Genomic DNA, 21,146 nt, shown 5'->3' on the forward strand with positions numbered 1-21,146 from the left:
AATAAAATAATAATTTGAACAAATTGAGTGAAAAATACGTAGGTATTTATAAATTGACTATAACATAATAATCCCTATAAACAAGAAAACCCAATAACTCATTTGACTAATGAACTAACTAACGAGTCTAGTACAATTTACATTATTTTTCACCATGTAAAAACGATAAGTGGATTATCTTGAAAATCGATATACTCTTGATGACGTAGAGAACATAAAGCACATGAAGATTACGAAGGTTTTTCTATTAACAAAGTGAAGACCAGTCTTAAAAAAATAAGAAGAAATACGTGCACCTTCACTGATTTAATAACCTCTGCTACAAAACTTTTTATATAATGATTATGACGATGTTGTAGTAGGTTGGTCGAAAAATAGACAACACACACAACCCTGTTATAGTAGAAACATAGCGGCATGGAGTAGAGCCAGAGGACATCAAAGCTCGCCATATTTTGACCACAACATGCATTTGCTTTGACTGAGAGATGGTAATATGAAGCTATGAAGTCGACTATCACGTATATGGACAACGTCCCAGAATGTAGCACAAAATGCAATTGAGATCGTCGAAGTGTGACACTCGAGGGTGTTATATGGACCCGAGCGCTTAGTAGGTTAGTTTCATTATTCGCACATATTGAAAAGGATTTCATAAACTCTTAATATGATTGTGACTGTACAAATTACACAATTAAATTTATTGTAGACAGTAAATGATTTTAGACATAGATGGTCCTTTATAAAATGATATTAAATCATGAAAACTATATTTTGCTTCTAGTAAACGTAAATGCTTGCCAAACACAACTTGACAGTTGACAACTTCTATTTTGGTTGTAAATGGGCACAGGAAGAACTAAACTGATGGTGATATTGGGCCTCTCAAACTTAAATTCTTGTTATTGTATTTCCCTATAGATGCACAAATCGGGGTTTTCTAATACCTGGGTCGGGTTTGGTATGAGTATTGTCTCTAAAATCTATATCTTATGCATTGGATTTGGGTCAGGTATAATTGTATAAAACTAGGTATTTGAATACCGTATATTCGGGTACTGAAAAAAACTCTATTTTTGGATTTTTAGGGTATTTTTCAGGTTTAGATTGTGTTTTCTAAGGGCCTGTACTTTTGGGGTATTTCTCTTATAATTTCGGGTATAAATTAGGTTTTTGAAAAACCCGGTTCCGGGTATGGATACAGTTCCGGTTTTCGGGTATCACCGGATACAAATCGGGTCCGATTCCGGGTACGGGTTTTGATACCGAAATGCAACCCTATTAGTACCCTACGGGTAGGGCCGGGTAGTAAAAACCCGGGAATAAAAAGTTCCGGGTTTTTTGTGCACCTCTATATATTCTTTGTAAGTGGGTTGACGTGTTGAATGATCTTCGGCTAGCTAGCAGGTTGAACAGGTGAATCCCCAAGCCCGTACACACACACATATGTGTGTGCTAAAAACATCAACTCTAACCCGCACATGCTTAAATCACCTCATACTTCACATCAACCCATTAAATGTTTCATTTGACATTATGAATAACAAATCATACATGGTGCTTTGGTAACAATTTAGACAACCAATAACTTTAGCTCAAATAAACATTTTTATATCTATGTATTTTTATTTTCTACTTTAAATATTGTCATTTTAGAGATTTATAATTTCTAAAATAGCTTTACAATGATTCAAAATACTAGAATTGAAACAAAAGAAAGTATGTAACTTGTCTAATGAGAGCAAAAATGACTAGAATTATTTTCAATCATCAAATTAGGGACCTTAAAATTCCAAAATCTCCCTTTCGAAGAAACGCGATTTTCTTCACATAAAAACTCCCAAGAAAACCAATTCTCGATCATTTGATCAGTATCATGAACCACCACATTAGTCCCATTTCCAGCTCGAGCCAGCACACTAGCCATAAAAATAGACCCCATTCTACCCGGTGACCCGGGCCCATCCCCACAAGGCCCATCCACAACAATCACATCCCATTTAGTCTCCATCACTTCCTTTGGCAGCCCGGTTAACCCAAGTTTACATTCGGACATAATATTACTCATCCCCGAATTCATATCACAACTCGGGCTTGATCGTGCGTGCTTCAATAACTTGTACGCATCCTTGGCATAAGTTTTGTACTCGACTTTATAAACGAAAGTAGCATTAAACATTTTAAACTCCCCTTTCATATCCTTCACCTTTTCTAGATTGTTTTCTAGAAAAACACTCGTACCGCCTTTATTAATGTTATGTAACTTAATGTAGTCGTGTTCAAACCCGAAAACAAGAACGTTACATGGAGATTTTTGACGAATGATATCTAACAAAAAGCGGATCTCCTTCTCCGGGAGTCCTTGTTGTTTGATACTAGTTAATGCAAAAACCGGATGGACCGATGAAGGTGAATATGATGAAGAAACAATGGTGAGTTTGAGTACTCTAAGGAGAGATATAATAACAAGAATGAAAACAAGAGGGAGGATTATTTTGGTTTTGGTGAATCCCATGGTTGTTGAGGTGTAAAAGACATTTTTGGTTTTTGAGGTATGTTTTGTTGTTTGTAAGTTAATGTTTTTTATTAACAAGTGATAGTGTTTGTTAATGTGTTAGAATTGAGTGAGGATGAAGGAATTAATAATGGTTATTGCTTAGGTTGGAAGCATGTCAACTGTTTGGTATGATGTTATCTTCTCAACCCATGTGTTAGTTTTGAGTCTTTTGACCCAACTCACATTTTACTTTGGTTATGCTTTAATCATAGTTATTAAATGCTCTAGGCGTACTCAAGGCGCATGAGTCTCACCGTGGGTCTAGGCGCAAGTCACAAAAAAAGCGAGGGTCTGAGGAAAAAAGAAAAAGAAAACGCACTTGAATAAAAAAATAAAATATACTTAGTATATGAAAAATAATATTATTCTTTAGATAAAATAAATAAAAGATATTATGTAACATTTAATATCATTTAAATAACAAGAAAAGTTCTAAAATATAAACTTAAATGTAATTTCAAAACTTGAATGACAAAATGTTGAATGTAATTCATTTGAGATCTAAGTTTCAATAGCACTCCCTGTGTTTCTTTTGCTCGGCTTTTATCTTTTCATGCTCCTGTCCTAGGCAGTGCCGAAGCGCTTGCCTAGGAACTAGAAGCACATTTATTAAACATCGCCTGAAAAATGGGCCTAGCCGCAAGAAATGAGGGTGATGCAGGAGCATCCGGTCCATTAAGTCGGCCCGGCCCAAATGTTTTGTTTTTATTTATATATAGGTTTGCTAGATATTTTGTTTAGTTAGTTGATTATTTTTAATTAAAGTATTTGTAAGCTTTTAAGCTTGTTAACCGAATCGTTCAGTTTGAATCGTTTGAATGAAATCATTGTATTCTTGAGCCATTTAATTGCTAGTCAAAACTGCATTTTAGGGTTTTTAGTAACTATGGTTTTAATAAAGTAGAACTTAATAATAATTAAATGCTATTCAATCAGTTTATTAAAGGATCTAGATTATTAATGTAATAACAACCTGTCACCTTTAATCAAACTGTAATGACACTAAGCAGGGGGATCAATAGGTCGAGCCAAGTCGATTAGTAGGCAACTAGAAACTAATATCTGGCCTGAGTTCAAATGACCGATGTTCAAGCTCAAATTCGATGGCCGGTTAATAATTTTGAGCATTTTGGTATAGTCTAAAGTTTGAGCTCAAACTTTAAAAAATAAACATTTGTGTTGTGAAGCTTGACTTGCAAAATTATATGAGCCATTAAATATTATTGAAGTATTAAAATGTAACAAAGAAGATACTGATAAAAAAATTGGTTTAAACGGGTCATGTTCATGTCAACAACGCGAGGTTAATGGTAATAAGAAGTCCTGATCCCAACTAAATAGTTACAAAATATAATACCAACATAGTAACAGTATGGAAAGAAAAATATTATGTTAAAGTAGACCTTAACTTTGATGCAACAGAAAACAAATGACACGCGTATTAATCCGCAATTTTAGTATTAGTAGTAATACAAGAACGAACGTACGTATAATATGTTTAAGCATATCACAGTTCATGTTATTCTAACCTCCAGTACTTGTCCTATGCATCTTTCAACCTCCATGCAGCCTGCAATAGATATAACACTTTGGTCAACACCAATATTAATCAAGAAACGGAAGGATGTTGGCTGTAAGCGAACTGAACTGAACAGGACTGTTTTTAATTCATGTTCGTCTGTTAACCGTTCGGTCTGGCTACCAAGTTTGTGTTGTTTTCTTAAGCATTCATATGCATATTGCTAATTATTATATATAAATTAATCACTGTAAGCAAGATCAGAAAAGTCATTAAAAAGCATTCAAAACCTTTAGTGAACAAACAAAAACAAGCAAACATTAAAGAACATAAAAATATGTGAACGAACATAAACGAATAAATAAACGAGCACGAACAAAGGCCATGTTGTTAAATTGTATTCATGAACGAAAAGTATTTCTACGCCCTAAATCCAAAGTTAACAGTTATAATGACACGACATTTCTACTTATGCCTATTTAACTTAACTCATCACATTACCACATTTGTTAAATAAAATGTCATTACATAAACATTGAACACATTATCTAACGTTCACAAACATAATTTAACAACATGGCATTTGTCCGTGTTACTTCATTTAATTAATAAAACAAAATTCCTTTTTATTGTCTTTTCATTTATTAAACAAACAAACTTCCCAACAAACAGCTCGCTGAACGTTCGGTTCAATATCAAATAACAACAACAACAACAACAATAATAATAATAATAATAATAATAACAATACAAATTTGACCTTAAGTAGCGCCAACAATGATATTATTAATAGGAATGAAGATCAATTTAACGAAGAACCCTACGAATCCCATCACAACGAATCCGATCGCGGTACGAGTAGCAACTTTCGTAAACTCTGCATGAAATTGTACAAAATTTTAACGTTACATCAAAAACCACATGCATCATATTAATAATAATAATGGTAATGGTACCTTTGCGATCCGGTTTGTGACAGCGTTTAATGAGACGAGCACTGTCCTTAGCGAAGTCTCTGAGTGGATCGATGACTGAATCTATGGCGTCCATTGATTTGATTAAGAAGAAGAAGAAAACTGTGAATTATGAAATTGTGTACAAATGCATGGTGGTGTAAGTTTATATTGTTGGTGATGGTTACAAATTATAATTTATAATACACACCCTATTACTTTTATAAATGACAATAAATTAACTCCAACACGTTACGTCAGGCCATGTGCATTTGCGACCTTGTCTTGGGTCGGTCGAGCATTTGATTAATAATAAAAAACGTTGAAAGTGTATTTTTCGACAAACAATCTTATGACCTGGTTGGTGTACGGTGTACCCACCTAAGAGCATCCACATGGACCACATCGGGCCTCAATTTTTGAGGTTCGGGTGATGTAGCATCCAGTAGACAAAAATCATTCCACGACCCGGTTTGTTGTTTCCGATGGTCATAGAATCTAATAATTTTATTTTACTTAATGTGATTCGTGTTTGTTAAATTGTATAACCGTAATTTGAAACATCTATTATTAGGGGTGTTAACGGTCCGGTTTTGTCGGTTTTTACGTTAACACGTAAACCAAACAGTTAGTAACGTTTTTTTACCACTGAAATGGAACCATTGAAAAATAAACCTAAACTAAACCGAACCATTACTAACGGAGTAACGGTTTGGTTTTGATGTGGTTTCACAGTTTGCGCTCGTTAGGTCTTAATTAAAAATGCATAAAACAATAATATAAAAAGGTTGTAGAAGATAATAACCTAGCCATTACAATCACAGTTTGTGTATTTTTTGTTTTCGGTTTGGGCTAAGGATTCAACACTTTTAACTCAGTTTAGATTTCCTTTACGAACACGCCATTTGATACTGAATTACTGACTAGTATACCGAAACTATCAAAACACGTTGGTCATGAAACCAAGCAATAACCATTCCTTAATCCTCACTCAATTCCATTACAATCTATGACGTGCTTATGTAGCAAATACATGACAATTTTGACCGGTTACCCAACCGACGGACCTGCATATTTTATTACCTATTATCACAACATTGCGTTTGTTTTGCTTAGGGTGTAAATGACCCTAGCTACTCGAGATCGACTTGCTAAAATCTCAAGTCAAACCAAACTTAAATTGGCGCCCGTTTAATGAATGAGCTCGAGCCCAAACTTCATACTTTGAGCTTGAGCAGGCTCATGCGCCTAAACGAACCTATTATTATTACACGATAAATTCTATATATAAATTTAAAGAAAAAAAAAACAAATGCATATTATTATCTATTAAAAAAACAATCAAAATAAATAAATGACAAACGAGCCGAGTTTAAAGTTTTAAATATAAAGCCCGAAAACAAACAGAGACCGCGTTTAGTCAGGCTCAGCTAGACTCATTCACTACCCTTGTTTTTGCCATACATACAACACAAGTTCCATCCTAATTTGGTTAAGAAAAAAACATAACCACGCATACTTAAAGCAACAGCTACATTTTACACACTGCAAATCTGCAATGCCTCAATCACAAACAAAAAGATCCAAAACATAAAGAAGCATATTAAAGCCAATATACCATTAAACATGCATTCAAAGGACACATCCAACAACCATAAAGTTCGCATTTAGGTTAAAAAAATGACCTTTAACGAGCGTATTGCTTACATGTATGTAACATGTTCCAGTAAGCCAAAAACAAAAAGTTTCTACATAAAGTAAAACGGTTAGATAAACCTTAACAAACCTCAAAACTGCCTCAAAATTAGCTCCACTTCTGTCAGCTGCTATCATTTTCTTCTATCACCTACTGAACTTTACCATTTTTCCTATTTTTCCTAAAATATGTTTTGACCTCCTTAACCTCGGTTTTCACTGGTTCAACTGTCGTTTTAAGAAGCTCCAATGGTAATGCAGCCGGGTCCAGCTCCAAACAACCTTCCGGGACATTCACAGATTCTTCACCCATAAGAACATAAAACGGTACTTGATGAGACAAACGAAAGATTTCATCCCTTGGAATTGTGCGCGCTTCTGTCACGTCAGCATGCAGACGAAACACAGACTTAAAACCCGACACTTTAACCAACGGCGCCACAACAACCCCTTTTTCCTCATTATAATCTTCAAGAACTGTAACCATATCGTATTTATGAATCACTTCATCCGGAGTGAACTCGGTCCATTCGGGAGACCAGTTCCTATATAGGGCCCACACATTACCCTTTTTAGGGTATATTTGAATAACCCCTTTTTTTCCTTTGACCCATTTGACTTTGTGTGAGAATGAGTTAAGAGATGTGTTGACTTCACGTTTTCTAATTCTAAACTCGCCACTCGTTTTAGGGTATCCAGATGAAACCCAATTAATCGGTCCCAGTTCAGCATTGCTTTTGGAATTCAACCAGCTTATTTCCATTTTAAACGGTTTTTTAGATATGGCGTTATGAATCATTGCATAATAACGAGGCATACCGTCATCTTCATCATAAGCAGCCCAAACCTGGTTTTCACCAAACGATCTTTCGGTTCTGTCATTGTCGAAATCGTGAAAGTCGGGATCTGGGACACTCATTAGCGTTGCGTTTGTGTCAGCATCCATGTCAGCATCATCCACATCAGCATCATCCACGTTAGCTTCCACGTCATCTTTGTTCGTAGTATCTGTTAATGACGGTTTTACATCTTTACCCTTGCTTGTTTCAGTTACAACGATTTCATCAACTTCATTTTTACTAACGGTTTCTTTCTTTAAAGCAGTTTCTAAATTCCATTCATCAATTTTTTTAACAATTTCTTTTCTAGCTTTTGTCATCAACATAACACGAACTTCCGCCTGTGTTAACTCCCTTCTACTATTACTAAAGTTGACTTTCTTACCTACTGAGTTGACTTTTGCATAAGCGTTACCAACATGAACCGTAGAAGAAGGTTCAGCTGCACGTTTCCGTTTCAAAATCGCACCACTTTTAACCGAGCCTAACCCCGAATCCGCGGCTTGATACCTCATTGCAGATGCTTTTGCTGAGTGACGGTTTTTAAACTGATTCACACCCGGGCCTGTTTGGACGTTGACGTGACTAACACTAGACGGGTTGGAGTTCTGCCTTTGAGAATGCATTGTTGGATGACGTTTCACGGGTAGGGAAGGCGACTCAATAGCCCAAAACGGGTCACTACAGCTCGGGCAAATGATTTTCTTGTTTAAGTACTCTTTTGAGTATTCATACCGCATCGAGCATCTTACACACGAAGTCCAAAATGTAGGTGTGTTTGGTGGCCTAGGAATTGTTTGAACGGGTTTAGTGATATTAACGGGCTTGTAAACAGGTTTCGGGTTACGTTTTTGGTCGTACACTTTTCTACTAATATTATTAGAAAGTAAAGTCCACGCCTGTGACACGAGCTTAAACGCACCTTCGGCACCCACTGTTTTGTTCTTGTCGGGGTGAAGATAGAGTGCGAGTTTCTTAAAATTCTTCTTAATCGTTTCATCATCACTTGTGGGCCCCACGCCAAGAACACCATACCAATCCGGTTCCCCATGTATCTTCTTCTCTGAAGAAATGTATATATCAAGTATCGCTAACAGCTGTGGAATATCTTCAAGCCCGTTAAACAGCTTATCAGCTTTTAGTGCAAACTTTATTGCCCCAATAAAATCTTTTTCTGCTAGCTTTGCCTCACATATTTCTTTGGCCCGAAGAGCCTCGTCTTTATTACATTCCATATCAATAATGTTTCATGTCCAACTTGAGTAAGCCCTAATGTCTGGCATAATAATAACAATAAAAGTTTATGTAAGAAAGATGGCGTGACCAGAAACGACAAAGATCGATAACAAGAAGAGTGATTATGAACATAACAAAATACACAAACCGGCATCTTATTTATAGGCCCGTTTTGATTGCCTAACAAGAAGAAACACACAACTGACCAATGCACTATTTGTAAGAAGTTATATTGAAAACCGTTGTGTGTAATCATAAGTTCATGAATCTAACACCAGGGAAACAAATCATTATAATCCGGTCAAGCAAATCAACAAATTTGGATAAACCCTAGCAAAATAAGTACCAATAACAAGAACTAAATATCATAAAAGAATGTCGTGAATCAAACAAATAATCCAGAGAATCAATACATTAATGTGTCATATCAGAAATCTTTATAAAAAAATGATAGCAGATTTGAATAACTAATATCAAACCTTGATAGAGATGTATAATCTAAATGTGTAGAATACTTTTATTCTCTAAAATCAATTAGTCATCAAAATCATCCCCCAAAGCCACTAAATTACTCATATTAACTTGTTCAAGCATTAAAATTGACCAACAGTCGTATCAGATCCAACAAAACCAAAAACGCGATCAATCACAAAATTTTCTCTAAAACCCTAGAATGCGTAAACAATAACGGAGCATCAATCAGTGCACCATAAACCACCAGCATTTCAAATTAAACAGTAATAACACACACCATGCAATTACAGAAATGTATCTTCATGAAATCAATACAAATAACTAACGAACAGAGATGAATAATGATTTAGAATCATGTATCAGACAAATAATCCAGAGAATCAATACATTAATGTGCCATACCAAAAACTTTATGAAACAATATGATAGCAGATTTGCAGAACTAATATCAAATCTTGATAAAAATGTATATAATCTAAACATATAGGATGTGACATTATCATCATTGATAGCCGTTCATGAGTCAACATTGAATACTTTAATTCTCTAGAATCAGTTAATCCCCAAAAACCACTAAATCACTCATATGAACTTAAACAAGTGTTAAAATCGAACGACAGGCGTATCAGATCCAACAAAACACACCACCAACAACGTGATCAAAATCATTTAATATCATAAAAGAATGTCATGAATCAAATAAATAATCCAGAGAATCAATACATTAATGCACCATATCAAAAATCTTTATGAAACAAAACGATAGCAGATTTGAAGAACCAATATCAGATCTTGATAGAGATGCATAATCTGTAAATACTTTTACTCTCTAGAATCAATTAGTCATCAAAATCACCCCCAAAAGCACTAAATCACTCACATGAACTTGAATAACTGGTAAAATCGAATGACAGTCGTATCAGATTCAACAAAACACACTAAAAACGAAATCAAAATCACGAAATATCATAAAAGAATTTCATGAATCAAACAAATGATCCAGAGAATCAATCCATCAATGCGCCATATCAAAATCCTTTATGAAACAAAATGATAGCAGATTTGCAAAACAAATATCAAATCTTGACATAAATGTATATAATCTAAACATATAGGATGTGACATTATCATCATTGATAGCCATTCATGAGTCAACATCGAATACTTGTATTCTCTATAATCAATTAATCATCAAAATCACCCCCAAAAACCACTATATCACACGAATGAACTTGACCAAGCGTCAAAATCAAACATCAGTCGTATCAGATAAAACAAACTAAAAACACGATCAAAATCACTAAATATCATAAAAGATTGTCATGACTCATGAATAATGATTTAGAAACATGAACCAAACAAATAATACACACCATATCTAAAAACTTTATGAAACAAAATGAAAGCAGATTTGAAGAACTAATATCATATCTTGACAGTAATGCATAATATAAACATATAGTGATACCAATCATGACTCAACATTGAATACTTTCATTCTCTAGAACCAATTAATCACCAAAATCACCCCCAAAAACCACTAAATCACTCAAATGAACTCGAACAAGCATTAAAATCAAACATCAGTCGTATCAGATCCAACAAAACACACTAAACACATGATCAAAATCACTAAATATAATAAAAAGAATGTCATGAATCAAACAAATAATCCAGAGAATCTAATGTTCCATCTCAAAAACCTTTACGAAACAAAACGTTAGCAGAGTTGAAAAACTAATATAGTGATGCCATTCATAAGTAAACATTGAATACTTTTATTCTCTAAAATCAACTAATCATCAAAAACCACTTAATCACTCAAATGAACTCGAACAAGCGCTAAAATCGAACGAAAGTCGTATGAGATGCAACAAAACACACTAAAAACACGATCAAAATCACCAAATGTCATCAACACGTTAATGCGCCATATCAAAAACCTTTATGAAACAAAAGATATTAGCAGATTTGAAGAACATAATCTAAACATATAGTGATGCCGTTGACAAGTCAACATCAAAATCACTGAAACGAACTCGAACAAGCGTTAAAATCGAACAACACACGTACCGGAGACAACAACCACAATCAAAATCAGTATATTCATCTCTTAAACCCTAGAATACAAAAAACAACAAGAGAACATCAATCAAACGCACAATAAACCACCATCATTTCGATATCAAATCAAATAATAATAATAATAATATCACACACTACGCATATACAGAGACGTATCTTCAATAACAATAACTAATTATTAGCAAAATAATACCTAAATTACTCACTGAGAAGAAATTCGTACGGGAACCGGATATTATTGTGCGATGAAGATGGATGATCAACGGTGATTGTGATATACGATTGTTGAATAATAATAATAATAATAATAATAAAACCTAGATGATGAATGAATGAATGAATGAATGTTGATAATGAAGAAGCAGAAAATAACAATAAGGAGATGAATGAAAAACCATCAGGTGTGTTTATGTTTGTGTGCTATCAATGGATTTGAAAGTTTGTTATTATTATTATTATTTGCTTATACTTAAGAATAATATTAATAATAAAAATAATATTCTACCTTTATATAGTTATGATGATTGTGATTTTGTGACAAACACACACGTACTCAATTATATTTATTATACCTACCTCAAGGTGTTATGTACATTTTTGCCCGTGGATTTCATGGGTGTATAAAAAAGGTTTAATTTGTATTTTTGGTAAAAGTATAATGTGATTCTCTTTGTTCTTTTACGTATTATTACTGTTTTAAAAATATATACTATATAACAAATAAAAGTTCTTTCTTGTCACGTGTTATTTTTGATGCATTCTTACTATTCCTTTCTCTCTTTATCTCCCTATTAATTATACATTAAGCATACATATTTTGAAATTCATTATAATTTCTATAATTGTTTTTACATAACGAATTTTATTTAAAAAAGTTAGGTTTGTTTATTAAACATTTTTTTATTATTTAACTTCTCTATATATGAAATATTTACGGATATATGAAATATTTTGGCCCTTAAAACTTACTCGGGTTTATTGTTAAAAACATGTGGATCTTTAACATAACCCGATCCATCTTATTTTTCTCTGTAGCTGTATTTCTTTCTTTCTATCAATATATTGCTGATCAAAACCATAACGATTCTCTTCTACTGCACATTATTTGAATAATCGGAAGCTTTCTTCCACTTATGACAACCAAAAGGTTTGTTTTGTTCCAATTGTACCAGTTATGTTCTCTTAATACTATCCTACATTAGTTGTTACCATATTATTAGTGTATCATCTAATGTTGTATCGAAAGAAATATTTAGAGATTTATAATTTATTTTTAAGTTTGTGAATTATAGTTGCAATTTAACTTTGTACTTATTTAATGTAATACTCAACTTTATTTATCATTTTTTTAAGTTGTTCAACTCATACAGGACACGTGTATCTAACCTAATAAATAAATAAATGTGTTTGTGTATATAAAAAATTTTAAATTGTGTGAAATATATGTAAATTTGGTTGTAAGAAAAAGATGGATCTATATGTTTAATGCCCCACTCGGTTTTATCGGCTCCTTGTTGTCGTGCTGTTTGGCTGGTGTGGGGGTCGGGTTTTATCCGGGGAATCCCTCAATAGGTGGACCGCTAGGGGTTCCGTCCGTCCAGACTCGTGGCCGGCTCGAGCTACCTTTAGCCAATGGAGACCGTGTACGAAGTACCCGACGTTACTTAGTTGGTCGTTCCAAAAAAAATATAAAAGGTTATTGAACGTTTTAGTTTAATTCATGACCCTTTTCATTTCACTTTATTTTAATATAACATTTATTTTTATTGGTTATAAATGGTTGTGATACAAATTTGATGGTGTGCAAGTTATAACGTATTTATCTTTTATCTTATAAAATAATATGGAATGGATGTTGTAAAAGAAATATATAAAGGGGCGAACATTGAAGCAATGGTAAGGTTTATGTCTCGTGGTCTTAGGGCCATGTATATGAACTTTAAAGTCTTGGAAGCAACGTCTAAATGCAGATAAAGATGGAACATTATGCATCGGGTTCGCCTCTCATAGGAAGTATAAAAAGCAATCTCGTGATAACACATGACAACGGCATTTAAGGGGTTTTTTTTTCTTTTTTTCTTTTGGAATTACCCCGCTATTTTAAAACGTGATAAAGTTGATATTTTTATATAACTATAGCATATTGTACTCAAACGACAACGTTAATTAAAACAAAGACGAAAGTGACAAAAAGTTGAAGCCAACGTATAAACAAAATTAAAAGAATTCTAATATTTCCAAGTTAGATTTTTTATTTAAAAAAAATAAACCTATTTTTTATCCAAAGGAATGCCAAAGACTTCTATATCCTTCACCAATTTTTGGATCATGACCACCTACATATATTGTCGGATATTATGATTTCATTCCTCATCTTTTATACGCTCTAACATGCCGTCATGATAATAATGATAATGACTTGAAAGACCTTTTTTCTTAGAGTTGTAAAGAGGAGCCAAAGTATGTAGAGTGAGAATCTATAACTTATTACGAATATCTGTAAATTAAATCCTGAGTAGATAATTTTAATATGATTTTCTTTAAGAAATTATGATTTTACACAACTTTTCAAAGGTACATAAGAAATTGCTTCTTGTTAATTATATAATTTTATAATTGAACCCTATTCAACAACTATTTTCATGCATTACCACTTATTATCATACATCTATGCTTAGACCAAAACAAAGCTCCAAATCAAACACAAGTTGGTCAAAAAATATCAAATAATTAAGATTTTTGTTTACTCCTTTTTGTATGCATAGTTGTAAGCTTGTATACATACTTGTATATGCACAACTTTAAAGCATGGTTGATTAGTGATTACTCGAAACTAATCCCGATTATGGGACCGTCTTAAGAAGGTTAACACGCATAATCCAACTACCAACCCGACTCCAACCGCAGCAGCACTATACACATAACCCCATGCATCGGTTTGACTAGTCTCCACACTTGGTGCAGATGATCTTGACTGACTTTGACTATTAGTTGTCCCAGAGTAATCCAAATGTAACCTTAATCCCTTTAATATCCACCATCAAAATGTCAATAACTATGTCATTACTATGATAACCAAACATTATGAATTAAACAAGTAGTGGTAATTAATAATTTTATACATTACAAATTTCCAACAAAAGATAATAACATGGGAAAATTACCAAAACGTTCATTTTGACCATGATAATTCTCAAAATGTCCATTCAATCCCACTGGTTCCATTATGTTCAACCCAAAACCAATCAGGTTGCCTAGTTATTCTACCCCAATGACCTAGTGTCACATGAATGTTTCTCGTTGGCCGCCTTTATTACTGACCGCCAGACTAAAATATTCCAAGCACTGCCTGGCGCCGGGTGGCTTTTTTCTAGGCAGCTAGGCGCCGCCTGGTTTTCAAATTCAAATCCTTCATAATTTTTTTCTTCCATAAAATTGTTTAAAATATTATATTTGAATTTTTTTTTTCATATAATCTGATATTATTAACAAAAAATTCCTTATTATTAAAAGATCTAACAACGAAAGCTATGTAAATTGTTTGGTTATTTTTCTATATACATAAGTTTTCATATATCTATCAGATTTTATATAATATGAAAAAAAATATTATAAAAATTTTAATTAAAAAAACCAGGTGGCGCGTAGATTAATCTAGTAGTTGCCTGGATTTTTTCAGACTAAAAAAATCCACCCGGCGCCGGGAACGATTTTGTCGGGATATCAAAAAAGGAGGCAGGCGACGGAAACATTTTTGACATGTGACGCTCGGTCATTGGGGTAGAATAACCAAGCGGCCCAGTTAGTTTTGAGCTGGACATAATGAAACCAGTGGGATTGAAATGGACATTTTGGGAATTATGATCGTCAAAATGGACATTTTAGTCATTTTCCGTAATGATATCAAGTATACCTTCCAACCAGCTAGCTGTGCATGTTCCACAGCTGCAGTAAGATCATTGTCTGATGTAATTACAACTTTGTCCTCTTCTTCGTCTTCGTACTACAATATGATAGAAACCATTGGTAACTGGTTAGCATAATGCATAAAGAGAAAAGTGTACAAAATATTTGACATTATGTACGCGTGGTCTTCGGGTGTACCAGAATTTGTGGGATGTTGTTGCGGTCGATCTCACCTCCTAATCTCTGAATTATTATCGTTGTAAGATCCGACAAACTGTGAGAATCTAGCAGAGCAAGAGCGGATATAATTTAAGGTTGCAAAGTCTAAATAATACATTATTTTGTGAAGTAAACTTTATAGAACCTCTACAAGATGAAAAGCATGCAACATAAATAATGGACAATGTTATAATTATGTCAAATTAGAAGCAGCAAAAGTCTTTTAATTTACAAATATAGTTAAAAGAATATGAATAAAAAGAGTCATTATAGGCATGCTAAAAATGCCGTGTTCGAGGGCGACACACATCCTAAAATCAAGTCAGACATATGAACCTGAACATGATTATTCACGGGTTGACAAAAACACAAAAAAAATAATATAGTTTTTTTTCTCTTTCACAATTTAATACTTTAAAATTACAATTTTATAACAAAATAAACAAATATATCAGTAAACATAAGTTACATTTTCATTAAAAACCTTATGTCTATTTTTTTATTTTTTATTTTAAATTTTAAATATCAACATAGTATAGCCAACCAAAAACTTATTCATAAAACACACTTTTATAAATAAAAGGGAAAACAAACATGTTAAACTGGTCAACCCGTGAACCCGTGTGGTTGACACAATAATTGCCCGTTTAAATAAACGGGTGCGACCAAAAACTGATCCAAACCAATTTTACATTTATAATAAACTCAAACCCCGTGAACTTTGTGTTAGGTTCATGTTATGTCAAAATTTCACACCCCTGTAGTATTGTTTTGACCCGTGAATCTTACCGCATATATATCTATGCATCCGACCCCTTTTATCTTGAATTTTGAGAGCAAACGAATTCGGACGATCAGTTGAAGGATAAGCAACCGATTTCCCAGTGTCTCCGCTTTCAGAAGTCATTTTCAAGGAATTCTCACTGCATTTCACAACACTCTAATTTAACAAGTTAAAAAGATACTAATGTATTAATAACAATGTAGCCTATATAATATAACCTTCTAGTTTCATCTTCATCATCAGCAGAAGCTAACTCCATCGCAGAGTCCCAAAACGTCTGCATCATTGAACTCCCTCCCTCGTTATTAATACCCGTAGCATTTCCCACCTAATTTGCAGTACACAACAACTTCATGTAAATCTTAAAAGTCAAACAAATGCATACATTTGAGAAACGCGTAGGGTCAACGGTCAAACGGGCCGTTTAGTTAAAAATACGCTATTTTTGTAAAAAAGTAACGTGTTAGTTACTTTTAGATAAAAATGATTTAGGAGGTTGTATGCATCAAAAATATACTTTTAGAGACTTTCGACACGTGTTTGATCCATTCCCGGTTTAGCTAAACTTTTTACTTTGGCCCGTTTGACTTTTTGAGATAAACTGAGAAAACACTACCCAAATTGACCCTTTTATAAGTCAATGTGATTTGACCAAAAACACCTTTAATAGTAAAAAGTAACTTTTAAAAAATTTTGAACTAGAAGGGTATTTTCCTAAAAAAAAAATAGGTTTGTTGGATTTTAATAATCCCTATTGAATGGTATTGACCGATAATAATCTCTATTCATTTTATCGCCACTGGCGGTACCAAATTTAATAAAGTTGGCCCTCAATGTCCCCCCGTTAAAAAGGACTTAACGGCGTTATACTTTTTTCCGAATTTCAAACTAATGTTTTAGGGATTTTGATCGGAAGAAGGATACAAACCGATTGATGTAAAACTTAGTTCGAAACGGTGCTCTAAAACGACGAAATAATGCTTCAATCCGAGTGTTCGAACTTACAGTTAACAAAAATCAAGCCTAAAATTTAAACGATTTTTATCCTCCTTCCGATTAAAAGCCCTAAAACATTAGTTTGAAATTCGGAAAAAAGTATAACGTCGTTAATTCCTTTTTAACATGGGACCACTGGTGGTCAACTTTTTTAAATTTTGGACCACCAGTGGCGATAAAATAGATAGAGATTATTAAAATCCAAAAAACTAAAAAAAAATAAATTTGGATTAAAGTGATAATTCTAATGGACATGATACATGTATTGGACTATATATAATGGGAATTTAAAAAACAAAATACAGATTTTTTAAATATAATCTAATATACATATAAATAGTTTACTTACAGTTGCTATTGCAGCATGAGTGATGTGAAGTACATCAACAATGGCAACAACAAAACCCTCTGCATCAAACCATTTGCCATTTACATATACACAGATTCATATTAAATATACAAACCGACGCATGTAACGTTGTATTTACCTCTATCGACAACAGGAAGATGTAAAAACTTTCCATCATGCATAGTATGCAGGGCGTCAACAATAGGTGTATCGATAGTGGCACATTGAGGATTCGGAGTCAATACCTATATAATAAATAATACAAAATTTAAAAGTAAGTTGAAAAAATAAAACATATAACATTTAAGAATCAATCACCTTCTCTACTAAGGTTGATTCAGGAGGAATATCTTGCGCTATCACCCGCGTTAATATATCGTTTGAGCTAATATTCATCAAAACACATGTTAGCATACATTCTGAGATGCAGTTAATATTAGAGGCTAAACGGACAGTTGAAACAGTTAGTTTTTGTTAAACCAAAACAGGTCGGTCAGGTTGAGTTGACCCAAAGCCCGTTTTTGTTAAACAATAATTAATCCGCTAAATATGATTACAAAAAAACTATATTATTACAATAACATCTAAAGGGCTTATTGCAGTGTGTAGGGCCATTCAAAAAGCTAGTGGCTAGTTTGAAAAATCTCGGAAAAAAACTCATTCGAAATTAGCTCGTTTGTAAACAAGCCGAGCCAAGCCGGCTTAGTTTGTAGACGAGCCAAGCCCGGGCCAAAGGTAGCTCGGCTGGTTGGCTCGCTCATTGGGTTGTTTAAGTTAAAGCCCAAAATTATGCACACGCATACACATTAGTAAACTTGTCTAAAATGTCACATATATATAATAAAGTTCGAAATTAGCTCGTTCATAAATCATAAATTCTTTTGTTTTGAAATTCTGTTTGACCCATCTGACCCGTTTCATTTTTAGCAAACTTTTTTCGACCCGTTTAACCAAATTGACTGACTCATTAGTAAACTTGTCTAAAACGTCACGTATATATAATAAAGTTAAAAGAAACTCACGTTAGAATCCCTCGTGGCCTGTTATCAACTGTTACAATGGCAGAGCTACTACTAAACGCGAGCATCTTTTTTGTTGCCATAACAACCGTGTCGAATGGAGAAACGGTCACAATACTAAATAAGAAAAAAAACAAAAAACAAAAAAATCTCAAATTATATTTTGAATATTGTGGACAGGGTATCATATGCAAAATGTAAAGCTATTACCTACTTTGAATTCTCGGATATAATGGTAGACAAGGTAGGCTTAAACATTCGCTCTCTAAGTGTTTCGTCGAATGCATTGTGATCTGTATAATGACAACCAATGAATATTGCATATGATTAACATATTATTATTATTATTATTCCATATTTAATAAAGATTATAGAATCTAACCATGCATATAAGGTTGTTCCCACTGCCTTTCAACACCTTTAACAGCAGCCGCTTTTTCCATACGCGCAATTGCATCAAATAAACATTTTGCTATGTCAAGTAAAGCAATAACCTCACCATTCTCCACAACAGGCAAGTGTCTAAATTTTCCTGTAAACATACGTAAATAAATTAATTTACATCATTAGAACAACGAGAGGTGGCAATAATGGGTCGGGTTGGTTAACGCAGAAACATTTTTTTGTTCTTTTTTTTTATAGAACTAAATGAACTACGCATGTACCATTTGACCCGTTAGAGATAATACACAAACATTGAACAAGTTTTCAAAACGTACAATTTGGCCCGTTTATGTAAACAGGTTAAAATGGTCTTAATAATTGTTACAAACCTTGTACCATCTTTTGCAGGGCTTCAACTGCAAGACTATCAGACTGAACGTAAATCGGGTTCTTTGTCATCACTTTTGATGTAGGTGTGTTCATATAATCAATCTCATAAGCAATAACTCTTGCTGCAATATCCTGCAGTCACCAAAAAAAAGTCAAAAGTGGCCCGTTTATAAGCAAACGCGTCAAAAGTGTAAGGATTTAAGACAAACCTTGTCGGTTAATATACCACTGAGTAGTGCATTCGAGTCTATTAGCAAAACAGCGTCAACTCGTTTAGCAGCCATTCGACAGCAGGCTTCATAAATAGTTGTAGTATCAGGTACAGTCATCGCCCTCGATAGGCGTAGTCGCTTTACCGTACGCTCTTCTCTCACGCCCCTGTTTAAATCCAGTCAGCAAGTTAATATGTATGATACTGAGAAAAAAGTTAATATGTATGATTTTTTAGACTGACAAATAAATTACCAATGTGACAACTGACAAACAGTGGCGAAGCTTGAACTAAGACACTGGGGGGCGGACTCAAAACGTATAAAGAATTTCAAAAAACAGAGGGGGCTTGGCTCAAATTTTTGGCCGAAAACGGCATTTACGCTGCGTATAAAAAACTTTGGACGAAACAGGTAAATTTTCACTATTACGCAAAAAAACGGGGGGGGGGGGGGGGGGGGGCACCCCCGGCCCTCACTAACCTTCGCCCCTGCTGACAAAGTCATACAGATCACACTATCTTTTTCGCCGTATTATGAGTACTGGTTGTATGCATGATAAAAGGAAACATGTCATACGGTTCATATGATCATAAACGCATGACTTTTTTGATTGAAAAATAAATAATTGATCTGACAACTGACAAAGCCATACACGGGACACTATTTACATACAGCCATTATGACTTTTCACTAACAATAATAATAAAAAGGTGACTGACAATTGACAAAGACATATGACCTTTTTTGCCCCATCATCCATACAACCCATGTGACATACATGTTGCAAAAAAGATGTACAACCCATATGTCATACGGGACGTATAACATGGCTAAAAGTGGTCAAACTGGCCGTTTTGATAGTCATGCGGGTCGTATGAAGAGCGAAAAAGATCATACTGGATGTACTAAGGCCAAACCATACGACGCGTATGGTTTTTTTACTAACAAAGAAATAAATATGATATTTTTCACATTATCATATGACATGTTCGACATCATGCACCCTCCATGATGTGACAAAAAGGGTCATGTAAGTTGGTGTGGTCCATCGATAACATGACTCATCTATATGCATTAAAATAAAACAATAACATAATCAACAAGTACATAAAATGATGGATGAATAAAAAAAGGTGTAACATACACGGCGGAACGAGACTTGGTTAAAGGTTTGCGGGGAGAATCATTGTTCTTCTTCCTTGGAGACCGAGGTGAGGATGTCAACGACGCGCTTCTCCTTGGACCATTCACGTTCACATGACGAGGTGTCAACGACATCTTCACCACCTTAATCAAATCAATCAAGATTCAAAGGTTAATTGTTTGAATTTGTGATAGGAAGAAAAGTTTCCCAGGAAATCCATGCAACCAACCAACGAAACATGTTTGTTTGATATATTATTAAGGATTAAAAAATGGGAATTAATAATAATAATAATAATAATAGTAATAATAATAATAATATTTAGGGAAAAGTCTTGTTCTGAATTTGTTTTATATTTTGCAAGTAACCATTTTTTCTAAATTTT

The 21,146-nt window shown here is 33.9% G+C and overlaps 5 protein-coding genes across 5 annotated transcripts; all 5 read right to left on the reverse strand.

Annotated features, from left to right (window-relative positions):
* Nucleotides 1-1,690: 1,690 nt before the first annotated feature.
* On the reverse strand, nucleotides 1,691-2,706 carry LOC143567217 (arabinogalactan O-methyltransferase 2-like). The gene has a single exon (XM_077053685.1). The coding sequence runs from the start codon at nucleotides 2,513-2,515 to the stop codon at nucleotides 1,733-1,735; it is 783 nt and encodes a 260-aa protein (XP_076909800.1). The 5' UTR covers nucleotides 2,516-2,706; the 3' UTR covers nucleotides 1,691-1,732.
* Nucleotides 2,707-4,820: 2,114 nt separating this feature from the next.
* LOC143567219 (protein transport protein Sec61 subunit gamma-1) lies at nucleotides 4,821-5,393 on the reverse strand. The gene is made up of 2 exons (XM_077053686.1): nucleotides 5,033-5,393; nucleotides 4,821-4,953 (listed from the first exon to the last, which is right to left on the reverse strand). Exons 1-2 carry the CDS (start codon nucleotides 5,124-5,126, stop codon nucleotides 4,838-4,840), a joined length of 210 nt encoding a protein of 69 aa, XP_076909801.1. The 5' UTR covers nucleotides 5,127-5,393; the 3' UTR covers nucleotides 4,821-4,837.
* A 1,339-nt stretch (nucleotides 5,394-6,732) lies between these two features.
* On the reverse strand, nucleotides 6,733-11,632 carry LOC143567220 (uncharacterized). The gene is made up of 2 exons (XM_077053687.1): nucleotides 11,552-11,632; nucleotides 6,733-8,839 (listed from the first exon to the last, which is right to left on the reverse strand). The coding sequence occupies exon 2, from the start codon at nucleotides 8,796-8,798 to the stop codon at nucleotides 6,876-6,878; it is 1,923 nt and encodes a 640-aa protein (XP_076909802.1). The 5' UTR covers nucleotides 8,799-8,839; nucleotides 11,552-11,632; the 3' UTR covers nucleotides 6,733-6,875.
* A 2,559-nt stretch (nucleotides 11,633-14,191) lies between these two features.
* LOC143567232 (CBS domain-containing protein CBSCBSPB5-like) lies at nucleotides 14,192-16,390 on the reverse strand. Its single transcript, XM_077053698.1, has 4 exons — nucleotides 16,273-16,390; nucleotides 15,463-15,548; nucleotides 15,272-15,361; nucleotides 14,192-14,383 (listed from the first exon to the last, which is right to left on the reverse strand). Exons 1-4 carry the CDS (start codon nucleotides 16,388-16,390, stop codon nucleotides 14,192-14,194), a joined length of 486 nt encoding a protein of 161 aa, XP_076909813.1.
* On the reverse strand, nucleotides 16,260-20,895 carry LOC143567233 (CBS domain-containing protein CBSCBSPB1-like). Its single transcript, XM_077053699.1, has 10 exons — nucleotides 20,762-20,895; nucleotides 19,615-19,783; nucleotides 19,405-19,537; nucleotides 19,014-19,163; nucleotides 18,846-18,924; nucleotides 18,635-18,748; nucleotides 17,931-17,997; nucleotides 17,752-17,857; nucleotides 17,613-17,671; nucleotides 16,260-16,595 (listed from the first exon to the last, which is right to left on the reverse strand). The coding sequence occupies exons 1-10, from the start codon at nucleotides 20,893-20,895 to the stop codon at nucleotides 16,437-16,439; spliced, it is 1,170 nt and encodes a 389-aa protein (XP_076909814.1). The 3' UTR covers nucleotides 16,260-16,436.
* Nucleotides 20,896-21,146: the final 251 nt, after the last annotated feature.

This window comes from Bidens hawaiensis, unplaced genomic scaffold, assembly GCF_021521415.1.
Source record: "Bidens hawaiensis isolate Kalapana, Puna unplaced genomic scaffold, B.hawaiensis_p1.1 tig00023240_1, whole genome shotgun sequence".
NCBI classification, from domain to species: Eukaryota; Viridiplantae; Streptophyta; class Magnoliopsida; order Asterales; family Asteraceae; genus Bidens; species Bidens hawaiensis.